At 37.7% G+C, this 18,601-nt stretch overlaps 2 protein-coding genes across 2 annotated transcripts; both read right to left on the bottom strand.

The window, feature by feature from the left end:
• Positions 1 to 5,022: 5,022 nt before the first annotated feature.
• On the bottom strand, positions 5,023 to 8,701 carry LOC140364991 (uncharacterized). Its single transcript, XM_072451363.1, has 6 exons — positions 8,549 to 8,701; positions 8,350 to 8,463; positions 6,307 to 6,451; positions 6,082 to 6,230; positions 5,836 to 5,975; positions 5,023 to 5,201 (listed from the first exon to the last, which is right to left on the bottom strand). Exons 1-6 carry the CDS (start codon positions 8,635 to 8,637, stop codon positions 5,032 to 5,034), a joined length of 807 nt encoding a protein of 268 aa, XP_072307464.1. The 5' UTR covers positions 8,638 to 8,701; the 3' UTR covers positions 5,023 to 5,031.
• Positions 8,702 to 11,260: 2,559 nt separating this feature from the next.
• On the bottom strand, positions 11,261 to 16,375 carry LOC140364990 (uncharacterized). The gene is made up of 7 exons (XM_072451362.1): positions 16,173 to 16,375; positions 15,971 to 16,115; positions 14,887 to 15,000; positions 14,673 to 14,817; positions 11,782 to 11,930; positions 11,588 to 11,718; positions 11,261 to 11,511 (listed from the first exon to the last, which is right to left on the bottom strand). The coding sequence occupies exons 1-7, from the start codon at positions 16,276 to 16,278 to the stop codon at positions 11,363 to 11,365; spliced, it is 939 nt and encodes a 312-aa protein (XP_072307463.1). The 5' UTR covers positions 16,279 to 16,375; the 3' UTR covers positions 11,261 to 11,362.
• Positions 16,376 to 18,601: the final 2,226 nt, after the last annotated feature.

Raw genomic sequence — 18,601 nt, 5'->3', positions numbered from 1 at the left:
GTGTGGCAGATCTGAATGAAAAACTAATGTAGGTGTTTGTTTAGAAAGTTCAGCTGTAGCTACTTTTTATGTCGCTTTAGTTTAGTACAAGCTTTGGGATTCAAGTGACGTGTAGAGAGAAAACATGTGCAGGCTAAAAAAAAAAAGTGGATCAAAGTAATACAAAAAGCAATTGAATTAAAGATAAATACACTTTTTCTGATTTTAAATAATTTCCATAATAGTTCTGTGAAACATTAATGACAGCCATTTCCATCAGTTCAATGGCAGCTTGAGTAATGTGTACGTTTTTTTTTACATATATATATCATATGATTTACCAAAGTGTTTTTTCTACAGCTACAAAATACATATTTTAGTATACAAGTTATGTTAAATACTGCACTGCCAGAGAAATACACAGACTGCAGCCCATTGTGCCTCTGCAGAGAAGCTGCTCAGCTGCAGCCACCATCGCTCCTGCACCAGTGCGTCTCTAGTACTTGCTGTGCCTCTCTGTACGTCTCCAGGACCTTTATGTTTTATTTATTTATTTGTGAGGTTTATTAGGTTTAATAGGATCGCCCCTTGAGGTGTGTCATCTATTTTTTAAGGGGGTTCTATAACAAAGAAGTACTTGGCAACACACAGCACAAAGGAAATGACAGTCCCATATGACCACCATACAATCACATATAAACACATCCTGCTCTTCAGAACCCGACCCACACTCCAGAGCTCCTCGCTCTAAACTACACGGAATTACATACAGAATCATGCCGTTTTAATACAACAACGTATGAACATGAATGATCACAAAGGTAAACTCACACTTGTCTTTATCTCTTCCTAAATAGAGGCAAATTGGGCTTGGTTGTTCAGCGTGGTCCAGCACCCTTAATAACATGTTAATGGAGAATTGATTCTCTTTTGTCTTGTCTGTATCCACAACAATTACTTCTACAACCACTTTTTTTTATATAGATCTTGAGATTGTGTCATCGCACCTCGTATAAGTCAGCCTGATAATGTTACTATATATGTATAATAACTACTGGAGTTAATGTTCTGTATTCTGACACAGATAGATGTATAGCAGTATTTACTCAGCAATTATAGAAGTTGTTCCATAGCTCTTGTTTGCATCACAATGGCCAATTATTTATGCTTTTGGGCAGATTTTTGTCCACAAAGTAATTCAAACTGCTTTACATAACAGGAGAAATGTGCATTAAAACCACAATAAAACAATAATTATTAGATAGCGGATATTACAATAGGAGTTTGACGTTTTCTTTTGAATGAAAACTGAATTGTATGTTTGGTTTAAAAGCTTCACCTAAAACATTAACTATTTCTCTTCTCTCAAGGATTATTCTAACCTTGTTCTGAATGCCAGTGTTAGCTGAGGCTCATCTGCTTTCAAACCTGACTTCACCTCAGCCGAGAGACAAGGAGGGCGGGGGACAAAGGAACAGAGGGTCCCAGGCTTGGCACAAGGCAATACTTATAATGTTTGCATAATCATATGGTTTGAATTAACTGGGAACACGCATTTGCATATGTGCTGTATTTTATTCTCTCTCTGGAAAAAAGAAGACAATTCTACGGAGAGAATGGTAACGATTACATGTGTGCCAGACAGTAAAACACCTCCGGTTCCTCCTCGGGCACGGCTCTTCTCTTTGGGGGATGTGTCCTCTCTAGCTCCTAAAAGAAACTGCTGTATACGTAGGGCGATTCAGTAGACCAGACAGCCATCCGTCTGTCACCAAGTATTTTAAATGAACACCTGGGTATTTGTGAAGAAAAAACAACAACAACAAGCTTGTTATAAAGCTGCAAATAGAATGTAACTGGAGCGGAATAGCAGGTGAATACGGTCGAGGATGTAATTTTAGCCAGAGTTAGTCATGTCGGGTGGAGATAAAGAGAGAATTTGTCTTATTGGAGCAAACTTCATGGGCCAAATTCAGCAAAATACAGACCCTTTAGACTGGTGGTTGAAATAGAACGATTGTATTTTCAGTCCAGGAGAAAGTGGTTGTTTTAGCCACAATTTCCAGGATGCAGAGGTAATGAAGTGTGTTTTAAGTGAATCTAAATGAGTTTGGTTTGTTTGTTTGTTTGTTTGTTTGTTGGCTATTTTTAAACTCTTTTTCTTGCACAATCGTAAAAATGCACCATGTAACTTCTTGTTGGCTGTATTACTGTGTGTGGTTTGGTAACATTACAGCCAAAGAGAGGTGAAATGTATATTATGAAGTCTGCACAGCTGGAAAGATGTGAATTATTCCCTCTGCAAGAAGATATCGCTTCATTAAATGTAAGACATCTCGTCATGCTAAAGGCTTCTTACCTTCTCAAGCTGCCTAAATAATACATGTTGAATTTTGATCTAGCGCTTTACTATACTTTTCAGTGAGAATCTCTTTTCGTTTGCTTATTTCACAGTGTCAGAATGTTTCTCGGTACTTTCAGCGTTTTTTAATTGTCCAATGTTTTTTTATAGGGTCATTCTTTCTGTGCACTTTAAGGTTCATGCGCTTGTTTTTCACTGTGTTTTTTTAAACCTTAAATGGCCAATGAACAAAGCTGAATTAAACTGTTCTTGTTTCCATGAAGATCATTTTCTAACATCATTTCCTTCCTCCTCCGGGACTCAGACTCCCCTAAAAAAGAGATCTCAGACCAATCCCAGCAAGACTATCCTGGTTAAATGAATAATAACAAATAAAATTAAACTTATATTTCTTACATTTATTTAATTATGAGTATCTGGCATTCACAGTGAGCAGTAACGGCCAGAGAATACCTTCAAAATGTCCGTCAACAATCGGACCGAGTGACAGAACAACCTGACAGCTAACTGTGCAGAGTAAAGCTAGCTTGTTTGGTAGGGGGAGATAAAGGACATTTTAACTCGCCCTACAACAACAACAACAACAACAACAACAATATTTTCTCAACAAACAGAGGCAGAGCTTGAGCTAGTTCTGTTGTGTATCTTGACTTTCCTTTTTTATATTAGACTGTGGCATATTTTTCATAGTTGGGTTTTGAGCTCTTACAGGAGAAAACATCACTATTGACGCACACAATTTTTCAATTTACTACTAAAATTGAACTGTTGCTATCTGCACAAACTCTATTGTAGATGGCAATTAGACATTACACAACTCCAGATAGTTTTTTGATCAGGGAACACAATAGCTGTTGATATGTCCCTTTGATATGGAAAATGGTTGGAAATTACATCTACATTGTCTTTGTTCACATGTGTCATAACATTTGAGGATTGGTTTTATGAATACCTAGCCCCCCTTCTACCCATGATGCAATCTGATAAGCACAGATGTTTGAAGTGTCCTCTTTCTGCATTGAGCTTAAAGAATGGCACATGAGACATGGTGGAACAACAACTCAACCTTTCATAAGGAGGCTGAGCTGAATCAAACCGAACAGAGGAGAAAACACAGGGACACAATGGACATGTTTGTTGTTGATAGCGTTTCTCTGTTCATATTTTGTCGGATTGAAAATTGCTTTTATTGCAGTGGGCGGGTGTCTGTGACCTTAGGATTAATCCACGCTGCTCTCATTTGCAGAAAATTGGCCGCCATATTTTTATCCATTCTAACTTTCTATTGCTTTTGATAGAGACAATGTGAGGTGACGAGAGGGACACGAAAAGCACCAAAAATAAATTACTAAAAATAACAAATGATAATTGATGAGGTAGTTTCACAACTCATTAGATTTTTCCAAACTAATTTGGAGTTTTCATTATAATTTTGCTTCTGATCAAATGTTTCGAATGCAATAAGTAGAGCGTGTAGCTCGAAAGTTTTAATCAGACAGAGTTATGAAGTGGCACCAAGTAAGCTAATTATCTTCCACAATATTTATGGAATCAACTGATAAAAAATGTCCATAGTTTGAATTAATTATTTATTTGTTTTATTCATTGACTGCCACAAAATATGAAGTGTATTTTTGACTGTATGTTTGAAAACCTTTGGGAGCAAAAAGTTGTTGTTTGTCATATAAAAGATAACGAGTGTGGCATTGTGCCCTAAAGGGATTTGTTGGATTTTATGAGCGCTTTGTTGTTAATTACAGTGAATGCACACACGGGAAAAGGAATTAACAGGATGTTAAAGGTTAACTCACTTGTCTAGTTCAGGGGTAAATGCATCATTCATTGAGATCCATCAGATCGACAATGGAAATGATTGATGGAAACCTGTGGAATGTAGCAATAATAAGGAAATGAATGGAGCTGACTGTCAAGGACTGGACTGAAACAACGGTGGACATCAGTAAATGACTTTTGTTACATTTACTAGAAATTATGGGCTACTCTGTTTACTTTTTATTGTGTCTTTTCACATGTTTACTTATGCCCATATGCAGCTGTTTTCTTTCTTGGCCAAATGATAAAATAGCTTTTTTATGTTTTTTATTTACATATTTCCCCAGTTTCCCCTGAATTTTAGAACGTCATATATTAGGATGAATCGACTTTCTTTCTTTCTTGCTCTCCAGGGGAAAATATACTATTTAATAAAAGCCATGGTTGGCTGGTACATCTTCCTAATCAAGTTAACCAAATGAGTGCAATCAAAACAGCAAATGCAAGAACGATGTTATGTACGCACTATATTAATGCACATTCAGCAATATATTTTCCATTTTGCAAGGCTTGTTATTGCTGCGTGATTTGTCAAACCAAGTAAATATAGCAAAGACAGATGGGCATTTGGTGCAGGAGTCTTCATCAAACAACATCCAAACATACAAATTTTGAAAAAGAAATTCAGTTTCTTACTGTAATAGCAGTAATAATTTCTGAAGTTTTATGGATGGGGTTTTGAATATTGATTTATTGTCACTATGGCTGTTGTTATGCATATTTGTTTCGACCATCTGGCCCGGTTCACGTTCAGGCTAACTTCGTGTATCGAGAGGATCAATGCTGCCCCCTGGTGGTCATGATAACACATTTCAAATCCGTGGTGCTCAATGGAGGATTTGTTGACATTGCTTGTATTAAGTCTGTATTTGCATGTTGCCTTTGCCTTCAGGTTGGCACACGGTGGCACAGTTCTCCAGCGTGAGACCAGACTGGACCTGGCGACGCTTGCGGGACGAGCCTTTGTACATGCAGGCTGCGACCAGGTGAACACTGCACATGATGGTGATCAGCAGCATCATGAAACCTATGGACAGATACAAGGTGCCATTCATTTTACTTTTACATTTAGCGTGATGATAACTCACAGCATAGTACTAGCATGGTAATAATGGAAATAGCTTGGTATTTTGTGGCCATGTTTCCATATTATTACCAATACATTTCTGCGAGTAATTATTGCAATAGAAACATGATTACACTTTTAGTTACATTGTGTAAAAGTGTGATACAGCCAGACATTTACAACTCCAGGCCTGCAATGATTATTCGACTAATCATGGCTAAAATAATCTTGATTGTATTTTGATAATCACAATCATTATCCAAAATTCAAAACATGTACAAAAGACCTTCTAAAACAAAGAGAGTGACATTATTGAATCAAAATGTGACAAAAGAGTAAGCAATTGTCATCAACAATACACTTAATTCATTAATTCTCTACATATAAGCCTTTAGTCACCATATTTCAAATATTCTTGGTTGTCAATCTACTTAAAACATCTCATTGTATTATAGAAATAACCACTGACTAGTCGACTACTACAGTAATCATTAGTATGAGCCCTACAGAGCACTAGAAAGTAAACTACACATTTTTAATAACTTAAATATCATGTTTTACAGTAAAAAGGATGTTAGTTATAATGTCCTCTTACCACAGTAGAGAGTGTTGGTGCCTAAGTTGTTGACTTGAAAGCTTTTGGTGAACATTGCTCCAAGACCCAGGATAAGAATGGGATAAACTGTGAACGTGTAGTGCATGTACTTGAGGTAAAACACACTCTGTAGAAAGAACCTGTTGTAGAAACAAACAAACAAACAAACAAACAAACAAACAAACAAACATATATGATTACTTTTTGCCAAATGGAGTTAAAAATATATGATGACACCATTCTCACCAGATGATAGCAGCCAAAAGGATAATGGTGAGGACGATGGTGCTGGCTACTGGGTCCTGTACTTCAGCCTTATACTTGAGTACTATGCCAAAGTTAACTGAGGCTATCTGGAGAGTCCACCAGGCAAACAAGGCCAAGCCACTCTGAGTCTGTCACCAGAACCAACCCGTCAACACTGTTCTCACAGACAAAGCCAGTATAATCTGATTAAATTGCATGTCTTACCAAATACCGCATCCACCAAACGAGGTTGCGGTTGTTAATAGCGAGCCAGGCTTTGTGCTGGTGAAGATTGTGATAAGATGTGTACAGCATGAAGAAGCTGATGGACGGCTGCATTGTGGACAATATAAAGGCTGATGTTATTTCACTGTAGGAGAAAATAAATGTTATTGTTAGTTAAGTGTGGTGCATTAATGTAAAAGTAGGGATGTCACATTATCCAATTTTACTGTTACAAGATCAAAACAACAGCATAATCTTTCCTTTTCTTCCATTCCTTGCTTCTAAAATAACCCGAACCCAAATGTATGTATGTATTTTGGCTATTACATTTTTGGAAAGCACAAAAGAATGAATGTTAGATGGGAACTGGAACTTCTGAACTGTGTCTAGTGACGAATGGGGGTGAGACAAGGTGGTGTCCGGTCACCTACGCTCTTCAATTTGAACATGAGCAATCTATCTGAAAGACTCACGAAATGTAAGACAGGCTTTATGTTGGGAGATAGATAGGAGCCATATCATTTTAACTTGAACTCTAAAAAGTGCAGGGTTATCAGCTGTGGATAAGGGCAAATATCTGCACATCATCAGGACTGACCTCTGTGACGATGAGGACAATCAGAGCCAGTACTGTAAAATACTCGCTAAAGTGAATATGCTGGCTCAATAAAGGTGTGTAGAGATTGCATATTGGATATATATTGGTGATATCAGAGGGTTGCCTCAGATCAGCATATCGGTATTGAAAATTTAGGCGATATTTGAAACCAATCATTTTCATGCAATGCTTCAAGTTTGAACAGACTAATGAGTAAAAACAGAAATAGTAGATCAACTAGGCTACAACATATGTTTGTCTGTTTATACAATCATGCCAGGAATTGTTTTAAATCCCGGATACTTAAATAAACTGTGTTGTTATTTTAACAAAAGTGAAACTTTGGGATGTATTAGTTATTGGCCATGATAGTAAGACATATATCAGATACTGTATCGGCTCAAAATGTTCATATTGGGCCACCTGCATGTGTAAATCTAGCAAATGTAACATATAATATATAATATATATAAAATATAATAACTGCACACCGCTCTATACTGTCCACTTGTGGTGCAGATACTGAAATAGTCAATTCAAGAAGCTGCAGGTACTTGTTTGTGGAAAATAATGTTCCCATGCTGAATTATGTAATTAGAGTCTTTGTTTATAAGTTTATGAAGCGCCTGTAGGACTCACAAAATGGGCTGATGAATGTTTTAATAACGCCTGGACCGAATAGTAGGTGCACCTCTGAGCTCCGGAGGCATCGGAGGAACTGATTATATGGACCGTAGAATTTTATTATATTGGGATGTTGTTTGTCTCATGCATATTTTTAATTGTTTTATTGTATTATGGACCCACGGAGTCTGAACTGAAGATTGTTGTTATTATATTATTTATTTATAGTTCTCCTGTAGAAATGTCATGATACTAAAATTTACAACTGGATTTTGATACAAAGGAACAGGCTCAATTCTCGATGACTTTAATGATATAAATGATGATTTTTTTTTTTTTTAAAGGAGCGAGAGAGAGAGAAAAAGGGAGAAAAAGAGAGAAAAAGAGAGAAAAATAGAGAAAGAGATAGAAAGAAAGAGAAAGAAAGAGAAAGCCTCAATTCGACTTGACGCTACTCTCCCTTTTCAAGTGGTCATATATTAGTTCTGATTCAGTTCAATATCATTCTAAACTGCTCAGGGAATGTCATATTTGGTGAGATTTGTAGTATCGATTCTTCAAATGAGCATCTACTGTAGTTTTGATCCTAATGTTAGTATATATTAATATCAGTGGGATTTTGATACTTTTGACAACCCTAGTTTCAAGTAAAATGTCAGATTCAACATAAAACATCTTTTAAAATGGCAAAAGTCCCCAAAAAGTATTTGAAATCAGGAACTTCTGATGTCTGAAACTGATAAATAAGAGTCCTAGAGAGGCTTGTGTCAGGGAGGGCATCTGGTTTCATGTTGTGTATGTATATCCAGTACATGGCTTACTGTCGGTCCCATAGGAGCATGCAGCAGATCCGCGCACTATTGACAGAAGCCCACATCAGGTAGAAGAGTGGAGGGTGCAGCTCGGGGTTACAAGCCTCGGGACCAAACACGTTTCTATGGCGACAGATAAAGAAATAAAGAACTTCTGGCACCATCACTCATCCACAGCGTGTTGCATAGCTTTGTGTGTATTTGTGACCTTCTCCACAGCCTGTACACTGCCTCCACCAGCCAGGCCAGGGACCAGCTGTCAATCATGAGCCAGTTGTTCTGAGCCCAGTGGTCCATGGTCACCTCCAGGCTCCACGTCTCAGACACGTTTACAGATGAGGTCGTGAACACTGCTGCGAGGACAATACGAGGGTTTCAAAAAGGATCAGGTTTATTTCTGACTCATACGCCTTTGTGAAACGTACGCTTGAATTCTTCTGTGTTGATGCTCGATGTCAAATGACCAAAACGTAAAAGTATCACGTTGAAAAATCTACTTAAGTACACCAACATGTTACTTGAAGAAACTAATTTTGAGGACTATTTTGAGAACTAAAGAGTTAAATTTTGATCTTTATAAAGAATTGTCCTGATAAATAAACTTTTCAGTCCAGTTCAAAAGTATAATTACAGATACCTAAAAATTACAGTGTTGTAACATATGTATTCCATTACTCTTCCCCACTTCACCTTATAAATTCATGCTATAGTGAATACTGTAGTGCATTAAGAGCTTTAAATGGTCAGGTCCCTCTGTACATCAGCGATCTGATTAAACTATACGCTCCCTCTCGCTCACTAAGGTCCTTGGATCAGAAACTGTTGTTGGTTCCTCACACCCGTTTTCAGACCAGAGGAGACAGATCCTTCCAGGCAGTTGCCCCCAGACTCTGGAACGATCTTCCGTTCTCCCTACGGTCACTGGACTCAGTTACTGCTTTTAAGGGTCAGCTTAAAACCTTTTTATTTAGTCAAGCCTTTTAAATGCACTTGTTTTACGGACTGATTTTACTGTATATTGTTGTATGTATTGTTCACTGTAAGTTTTTTGTGTTTTTATTGTTTTATTCTGTGTTTTGTGAAGCACTTTGTGACCTCTGTCTGTGAAAGGTGCTATATAAATACAATTTACCTACTTACTTACTTACTTACTTACTTACTTATTATAAGAGATAATAACTAGTGCTTGATTGTGTTTGATTCTCAGCTCAGTAAAGGTAATAAAAAAGTGCAACCAATATTATAAAAACACTGCATTTGATAGAAAAAGTAGTTAGTTAAGAGTAGGACATTATGGCTCAGCCTTGGGCCAGACCGTACCCCCCCTTTTCCTCCACTCTTGACTATTTTAACATTTTATATCACTAATTATCACACACAACACAGAAAGATCAAAATAAAATATGAATACAACTTTTACTGACCTACATACATCTGCTTATAAATCATGTTTTATTATCTCTTATAATGCAAAGGCCTCCCTGAATTTCTCTGTGTAATGTTAAGACTCTGTGCATCATTAATTCAGAATATATTAAGGGAAAATTTACATGTTTTATTCCTTAAGCTGAAACACACCAGCCTATATACTGTACAGTACATGGACTGAACGGAATGGACTTACCATTGGGGAATTTAGCCAGATGAAAGAAGACCACAGCACAGACATTGGTGACGATGGCCAGGGCGATGGATCCGGCGTGGAGCAGCCCATGCCCTGGGGCCCTGTGGGAGAGAGGAGACATGGGGACGCTCACAAACATAGTGCTGGTGTCATGGATCTCCACTCTGGACACTGCCAAAGCCACCACTCCCGTCTACTGCATTTGAGATCTGTACTTTGGAGCTGCGTGTTTATGGTATCTTTGCAATATCTGACTCTGATCTGATGACCTGGAATTATGTTATCACTATAGTATTATGAGCGCTGTACAACTCTGCAAGAATAAGGATCCACCCAGGTGCATTTTGATAATGTCTGCTTCACCTGAATAACCTGATGCCCTCTTTGTGCACAAAATAAGAATGTTAAAAGACAGTAATCTAGTGTTACACCACGTAAACACAGAGTTTAAACTAGGGCCCAAATACCGTATTTTAAGGACTAAAATATCACCGGAGAATAAGTCGCACCAGCCAAAAAATGCATAGTAGATAAGAAAAAACATATATAAGTCGCATTTTTGGGGGATATTGATTTGATAAAATCCAAGACCAAGAACTGACATATCATCTTGAAATGCAATTTAAAATAATAACAGATTAGAGAACATGGTGAATAGGTGTACGTATGCTAACGCCAACACCTTCAGCTACATGACGCACAGAGGTAAGTGTCTGGTATGTCAACGTAACATAACAGTTATTCAGATAACTATAGCATAAAGAACATGCTAACAAGTTTACCAAAGCATCGGTTTTACCCCAAATCACTAAATCCATTGAATTGTTTTTCCTCTGTGTCACTTCTAAACAACTCCACAAACTCCAGAGGAAGAGGAAGTGCAGATTCTTCTTCTGCTTCTTTCAGAGCCTAGAGCGCCATCAAAATGTGAAATGCAGTTGCCAGTGTGAAAATAACTAATGATATCACATATAAGTTGCTCTGGAGTATAAGTCACATCCTGGCCAAAACTATGAAAAAAGATGCGACTTAAATACAATCAATCAATATGGTGATCAAAAGTAGTATTTTTTAACAGCACATTTTGAAACATTCAATTAGAACCTAGTGCTTTTCTAATATGCAGTGCCTCACTAATCTCGGACCAATATTTCTGAAGTTTGACATGAACTTCAACAAAACTGTATTCAAGAACTTCCTATTGTTAAAATATTATTTTTTACAGTTCCACAACAACAAATAAATTTGACTTACAGATCAATTTAATAAACGGATAAACAAACACATATTGGCACAAATATTTGACCAGAATTCATAATAAGGTTGTATGCTAATGTTTCATTCACAATTCTGAAATATTTACATGTCTAATATACAAATGATCAACATAATACACATTTATAAAAAGATTTTGCTTTGTGTAAGAGCTATTTCTACCGGAGACATGCTGGGTTCACTGTCGGTGTACAGGGGTCTTTTGTGGTGCTTCCATGAGACCAGGACCACATGGGCCAGGAATAAAAGGCTGACGGTGATAAGAATGAAAACTGGAAAAAATAACACAATGTAAATTCACATTGTATAATTCATATCACAGTCTAACAGATTTGCATTTGTTGTTACCTCCAAAGAAAAAATTGTGAGTCCCTGGACTCAAAATGGCAATGTTCGCACTTAACCACAAGATGACTACAGGGTACGTGGTAAAGATGTAACGCACATGCTCATCAAAGTAGAAGTTTTCAAATAAAAACCTGGAGGAAAAGTATTTTTACTATTGCTGACACAAACAGTGGGCTGGATAATCTTTGGTTTACCAGACAAAGATCAGTGTGAGCAGCAGCAGCTGGGACATGGTGGCACAGTCGCAGCGGGACGTCCCGGTCTGGTGCTGCAGGTAGATGGTCAGGTTCAGCAGAGTGGAGAGGGTCCCCCAAGTGGCATACAGCGCTACTCCATTCTGCACCTGGGAACACCAGCCACACGCCACTTAGTTAGATGGAAGGATGGTCAGACAGTTATGTTTAGTTAGTTAGTTAGTTAGTTAGTTAGTTAGTTTGTTAGTTAGTTACTTACTTAGTTGGTTTGTTTGTTAGATAGATGGATGGATAGATAGTTATGTTTAGTTAGTTAGTTAGTTTGTTAGTTAGTTACTTACTTAGTTGGTTTGTTTGTTAGATAGATGGATGGATAGATAGTTATACATAGTTAGTTAGTGTGTACGTGTGTTATTGTGGTACTTACTTACTTAGTTAGTTGGTTTGTTTGTTAGATAGGGATAGATAGTTATATATAGTTAGTTAGTTGGTTAGTTAGTTAGTTAGTTGGTTGGTTAGTTGGTTAGTTGGTTAGTTGGTTAGTTGGTTAGTTGGTTAGTTGGTTGGTTAGTTAGTTAGTTAGTTGGTTAGTTAGTTAGTTGGTTAGTTAGTTAGTTGGTTAGTTAGTTAGTTAGTGTGTACGTGTGTTATTGTGGTACTTACTTAGTTAGTTTTTTACAAAATACTTACTTACTTAATTTGTTAGATAGATAGATAGTCTGATAGTCATATATATAGTTAGTTAGTTAATTAGTTAGTGTGTTATTGTGTTTCTTACTTAGTTAGTTAGTTAGTTTGTGTGTTTGTGTGTTTGTTTGTTTGTTTGTTTGTTTGTTTGTTTGATAGATAGATAGATAGATAGATGGATGGATAGTTATGTATAGTTAGTTAGTTAGTGTGTTAGTTATGTGTTTAATTTTTGTGTTGCAATATTTATTTGACCTGATTTTTTTTTTTTTTTTAACAATTTCTTCTTACAGATAAATACACAATTTGCTAGTAGTTTTTTGAATGTGTGATCTCCTGTAATCTTCTGGTCTTGTCAGTGCACTTTGGGAACAGATACATGGTCAAATCATAGATACTTGTCTATTATTACTTTATTACTTACTACTATTACTTTAGTCCTCCAAGAATGTCTTTAGTCAACTATAGCCCTATAATAATAACATAAGCAGTGGAAGAACAGGTAACTGGCATTAAAAATCAGATGATGCTTGCACATGACTCAGTGTATTGGACTGTATTTTCAAAAGGCTTTTTTAAAACAAACAAAATATGATTCCATCCTGCCATGACCAAATCCATGCATCTTTACATTCATTGATAAATGCATTTATGTTAGAAATACTGTAGCACTCATCTCCCCTGCAGTGTTTCTGTCTTGCTTACACATGGTTACCAAGCAACAAACGGCTCAGAATATAGTAATAATGAATGTACATCACTTTTTATTCACAGCCTCATGTGTCTAGGCACGGAAAAAGGTGTGTCAATTAGCCGTTTTATTTAATTACAGCATGTGATTATCATAACTTGAAATATAATATGTAGCAACTGGAATACTATTATAGAAAAGTCATACAAATTCAACAGCCACATTTTGCCTCAAATGTAATCTATAATTCACCACAACTATTATCTATTATTATTATTATTATTATTATTATCAGTTTCATTTCTTGTAAATCCTAAAGCGTTTCTTATCAGTGAATTGTCTCCTGGCTCGTCTTATCTGTTACTTCAGGGAAGAGAAGCTTCCAGGTGAAGTGGACTATGAGCAATCGGTGCATTTCCTTAATGATCCAACATGGAAGGCCTTCAGGTGCCTAATCTGGGGTCACGCTCACCCACGGGCACGAGGAGAAGCCACTTTGAGATATACTTAACTGTTGCTTATGGAGACGGCAGCCGAGCGGAAAGCTATAAGCATTAGCCTGTTATTGAGGCCTGATGTCCCGTGATGATTTAATATTTTGGATCGACTGACTGCAATATTTCTACACTACTCACATAGTCAAATAGAGCCTTTTAGGAGGAATGTATATATTATGTCAGAATCATTTACATGTAAATTTAAATGCAATGTTAGTTCTAAGAAGGAAAAGTTTCAACACTAGATGTCACCGAATATAATTGAATGCAAATCCTACCAAAATGAATAAATATATAAATAACCCCCGAAAAATAAAATCAATACAATAATTATAGATTGAGTATTGAAATAAACAGACGTCTTGTCAAATTATAAGGGAGAAACCTTGCAAGATACTTATATATCACTTTGTTGGTTTATGCAAACATTCTGTTGTTGGGCATCTGCATATATGAAAAATTTTAATATGTGAAAATGATTGTTTTGAACATACACATTTATCACTAATAATTATAATACAGATACATCTTAGCTCTTACAAGAGGCATAGGATACAATACGTAAACATGTATTGTATCCTATGCCTCTTGTATATAAACTATGTATCCCATATAAAAAAAATTGTTTTTTAACAATCAATATTTGAATGTATGTTTTTATTTTATTTTCCCGATGCTCAAATAAATAAATAAATAAATTAAAATGAATTAAGTCCTAATAAAGCATGACTTAAACAATAATTTACAAATTAAGGGGCTAGGGTAATAACTAAGTAGTTACTAAGCCAGAATAATTCTTTATAAAGTATTTGTCCATTCATGCATTGTGAAGTCAAATCAAGGTACAGTTATTACAAAGTGATACTTTAAATCATGTTATTGAACTGAACTCATGTATTATGCTAAGACAATATACTATGTTTGTCATGAATCTTAACATTCATACATTAACAACCATCTATATTTCCACAACACATTTTACACATTTGCCTTTTCCAAAATCCAAGTGTTTTTACCAGAATCCTGTAGAGCCAGAGGTCAATCTTGTGGTACTTGTTGAGCCACGCCCCGTAGATCTTCAGTCCGTGACATGAGAAGAACAGAAGGGTGTAGTCTGTGGCCGTCATGAGCCCAGAGATGACCATTGCGGAAAACAGCACCCTAAAAAATAGAACAGTTTTAATGTTACTAAACTGTGGTTGTCCTAAGAAAAAAGTGGCGTGTACTTACTCTCTGTCGAAGAGGAATAAGAAGGTGATGTCAAGGCATAGATTAGTAATGAGACAAACATGGAACCCATAGGGCAGCGCTGCAGGGGTCGTGTACATCCAGTCATAAGCAGTCCTGGAAAACACATTCAGGATTGTTCAGATAAATACACACAAATAACCAAACATACAATGAAAAAAATAAATAAAATATGAGCAGAAGTTTCATTTTGGGATGAAAGAAGGTATTAGGTAATAGGTAATAGGTATTAGGTAGAAGGTATTATCCTATTTTGGGATGCCAAAAAATGAACTAAAACTAATTATTTATCTTGCTGTTTTTGTCACATTAACTTGAGGAGGAAAGTGAGGAATAGTAACATGTTGAGTGACATCTAGTAACATTTTTCACTTCATGACAAATGAAAGAAGATGAAACATGTTGTTGTTTTGTCATGGTGTCAGTAATCGCGAATAATTATTAAATCGTGTCATTTCAATAATTGTAACACCAAAGTTTGATATTGTGACATCCCTAAGCTAACGAACCAACGGCAAAGCTAAATATACTACAATGGCTACTAGTTTCAAGTTTGCTTTGTAGCAGGTTATAGCTCAGAAACACAGTTCTCTCTAACTGGTGGAAAAATTACTCAATGTTGTTGTTGTCAAAGTACAGATACAGGAGCAGAAGATTTACTCAAATAAAGGTATTACTTAATATAGGTATAAGTAAATGTGTTAAGCTTTTGTAATAAAAAGTCAAAGTATTTATTATTATTATTATTTGGGTAATAAAATAGTGGAATGTGGCGATCCTGATAAAGAATTGGCTGGAATGTTTGTACATAAAAATAATACCGGTAACCTTTTTACATTTTAGTCCTAGTAATGTATTAGAAAGTATAAATATCTGCTCAGAACTGCAGAAAAATATACTTAAGCATCACTAAAAATTGTACTATACTTTTTACTTTGTTAATTTCCACCACTGGTCTTTATCTATTCAGTGACAATCTAAACCCAAAGAAAGCACAGTATACTATAAAATACTTAACTGACTCGAGGTTTAATGTAATGTATTCAAGGTATATCAACTGCATTACCTTCTGCACAAACCACTGATGAAGTAAAGATACATTGCTAACATCCAAAAGTATATGAAGTCCCATAGAAAGAATATCCATAGTTCCGGTGTGAACGGAGTTGAATACTTCAGCAGCACGTCCTCGATATTCTGGGTGAAAAGATCTGAAAAAACACAACCATTGACAAGAATGTTGCTGCATTTTTGGTCAAACTACTCACCAGTTCTGGCTCCAAAACTTGATAAAATATTAAAAGTAAACGCTGCTGAAAAGGTAAAAAATCCAACTAGCATAAGCACAGCACGAGTTGATGTGTGGTTAGGCATGGTGGTTCCGGAAAGGTTTAAAGTCCACAAAAGTTTGAAAGTTTTACACAAAAGTTCAGCTGAAGTGTTCCATTCAGAGTGTATCCACGGCGACCAGATAAGGAAATAGGACGGGCATCATAATGTGTCATGATAAATTGTGTCATCTTTTTATGGGCCCCGTCCCTTCTCTTATCTGGTCATAAAAAAATAAAAAAAACTGTTTACTTTCTAAAACAGGGTTAAAGAGCAACATGTTCTAAAAAATCTAATTGTTGTCAATGTTGAGACTCTAAATGTTTAGTTGAAATTTTATCTTTGTGCCAGTCTAACGTTAACTTTCTCATTTTCCTCCCATTTTAAAGCAAATTCAATATGCAAATTGAAGTAGACTTGATTTGATTGGGGATGAGGGAAGCTAGACTTAAGCGCTGTTTTCATTCTTTGACTTTTTGCGTATTTACCCATGTGTTTTCACGTCAGGAGGACAGGTGAGTGACAGGTGAGTGACAGGTGAGTGACAGGGGAGTGACTGGTGAGTGACAGGTAAGTGACAGGTGAGTACAAGGTGAGTGACAGGTGAGTGACTGGTGAGTGACTGGTGAGTGACAGGTGAGTACAAGGTGAATGACTGGTGAGTGACAGGTGAGTACAAGCTGAGTACAAGGTGAGTGGCAGGTGAGTACAAGGTGAGTGACAGGTAAGTGACAGGTGAGTACAAGCTGAGTACAAGGTGAGTGGCAGGTGAGTACAAGGTGAGTGACAGGTAAGTGACAGGTGAGTACAAGGTGAGTGACAGGTGAGTACAATGTGAGTGGCAGGCGAGTACAAGGTGAGTGACAGGTGAGTGGCAGGTGAGTACAAGGTGAGTGACAGGTAAGTGACAGGTGAGTACAAGGTGAGTGACAGGTGAGTACAATGTGAGTGGCAGGCGAGTACAAGGTGAGTGACAGGTGAGTGGCAGGTGAGTACAAGGTGAGTGACAGGTGAGTACAAGGTGAGTACAAGGTGAGTGACAGGTGAGTGACAGGTGAATACAAGGTGAGTGACTGGTGAGTGACAGGTGAGTACAAGGTGAGTGGCAGGTGAGTACAAGGTGAGTACAAGGTGAGTGACAGGTGAGTGACAGGTGAATACAAGGTGAGTGACTGGTGAGTGGCAGGTGAGTACAAGGTGAGTGACAGGTGAGTACAAGGTGAGTGACTGGTGAGTGGCAGGTGAGTACAAGGTGAGTGACAGGTGAGTACAGGGTGAGTACAAGGTGAGTACAAGGTGAGTGACAGGTGAGTACAAGGTGAGTACAAGGTGAGTACAAGGTGAGTGACAGGTGAGTACAAGGTGAGTACAAGGTGAGTACAAGGTGAATGACAGGTGAGTACAAGGTGAGTACAAGGTGAGTGGCAGGTGAGTACAAGGTGAGTGACAGGTGAGTACAAGGTGAGTGTAAGGTGAGTGACAGGTGAGTGACAGGTGAGTACAAGGTGAGTGGCAGGTGAGTACAAGGTGAGTGACAGGTGAGTGGCAGGTGAGTACAAGGTGAGTGGCAGGTGAGTACAAGGTGAGTGACAGGTGAGTACAAGGTGAGTGTAAGGTGAGTGACAGGTGAGTGACAGGTGAGTACAAGGTGAGTGGCAGGTGAGTACAGGGTGAGTACAAGGTGAGTACAAGGTGAGTGACAGGTGAGTACAAGGTGAGTGTAAGGTGAGTGACAGGTGAGTGACAGGTGAGTACAAGGTGAGTGACAGGTGAGTACAAGGTGAGTACAAGGTGAGTACAAGGTGAGTGACAGGTGAGTACAAGGTGAGTACAAGATGAGTGACAGGTGAGTACAAGGTGAGTACAAGGTGAGTGACAGGTGAGTACAAGGTGAGTACAAGGTGAGTACAAGGTGAGTGACAGGTGAGTACAAGGTGAGTGACAGGTGAGTACAAGGTGAGTGTAAGGTGAGTGACAGGTGAGTACAAGGTGAGTACAAGGTGAGTACAAGGTGAATGACAGGTGAGTACAAGGTGAGTACAAGGTGAGTGGCAGGTGAGTACAAGGTGAGTGACAGGTGAGTACAAGGTGAGTGTAAGGTGAGTGACAGGTGAGTGACAGGTGAGTACAAGGTGAGTGGCAGGTGAGTACAAGGTGAGTGACAGGTGAGTGGCAGGTGAGTACAAGGTGAGTGGCAGGTGAGTACAAGGTGAGTGACAGGTGAGTACAAGGTGAGTGTAAGGTGAGTGACAGGTGAGTGACAGGTGAGTACAAGGTGAGTGGCAGGTGAGTACAAGGTGAGTGACAGGTGAGTGGCAGGTGAGTACAAGGTGAGTGGCAGGTGAGTACAAGGTGAGTGACAGGTGAG

The sequence above is a fragment of the Eucyclogobius newberryi genome, unplaced genomic scaffold (assembly GCF_026437365.1).
Source record: "Eucyclogobius newberryi isolate DKJ021-1_F unplaced genomic scaffold, fEucNew1.0.hap1 SCAF_18, whole genome shotgun sequence".
NCBI classification, from domain to species: domain Eukaryota; kingdom Metazoa; phylum Chordata; class Actinopteri; order Gobiiformes; family Gobiidae; genus Eucyclogobius; species Eucyclogobius newberryi.
The sequence above is the reverse complement of the archived record's forward strand: the minus strand, read 5'-3'. Positions and strand labels throughout refer to the sequence as shown.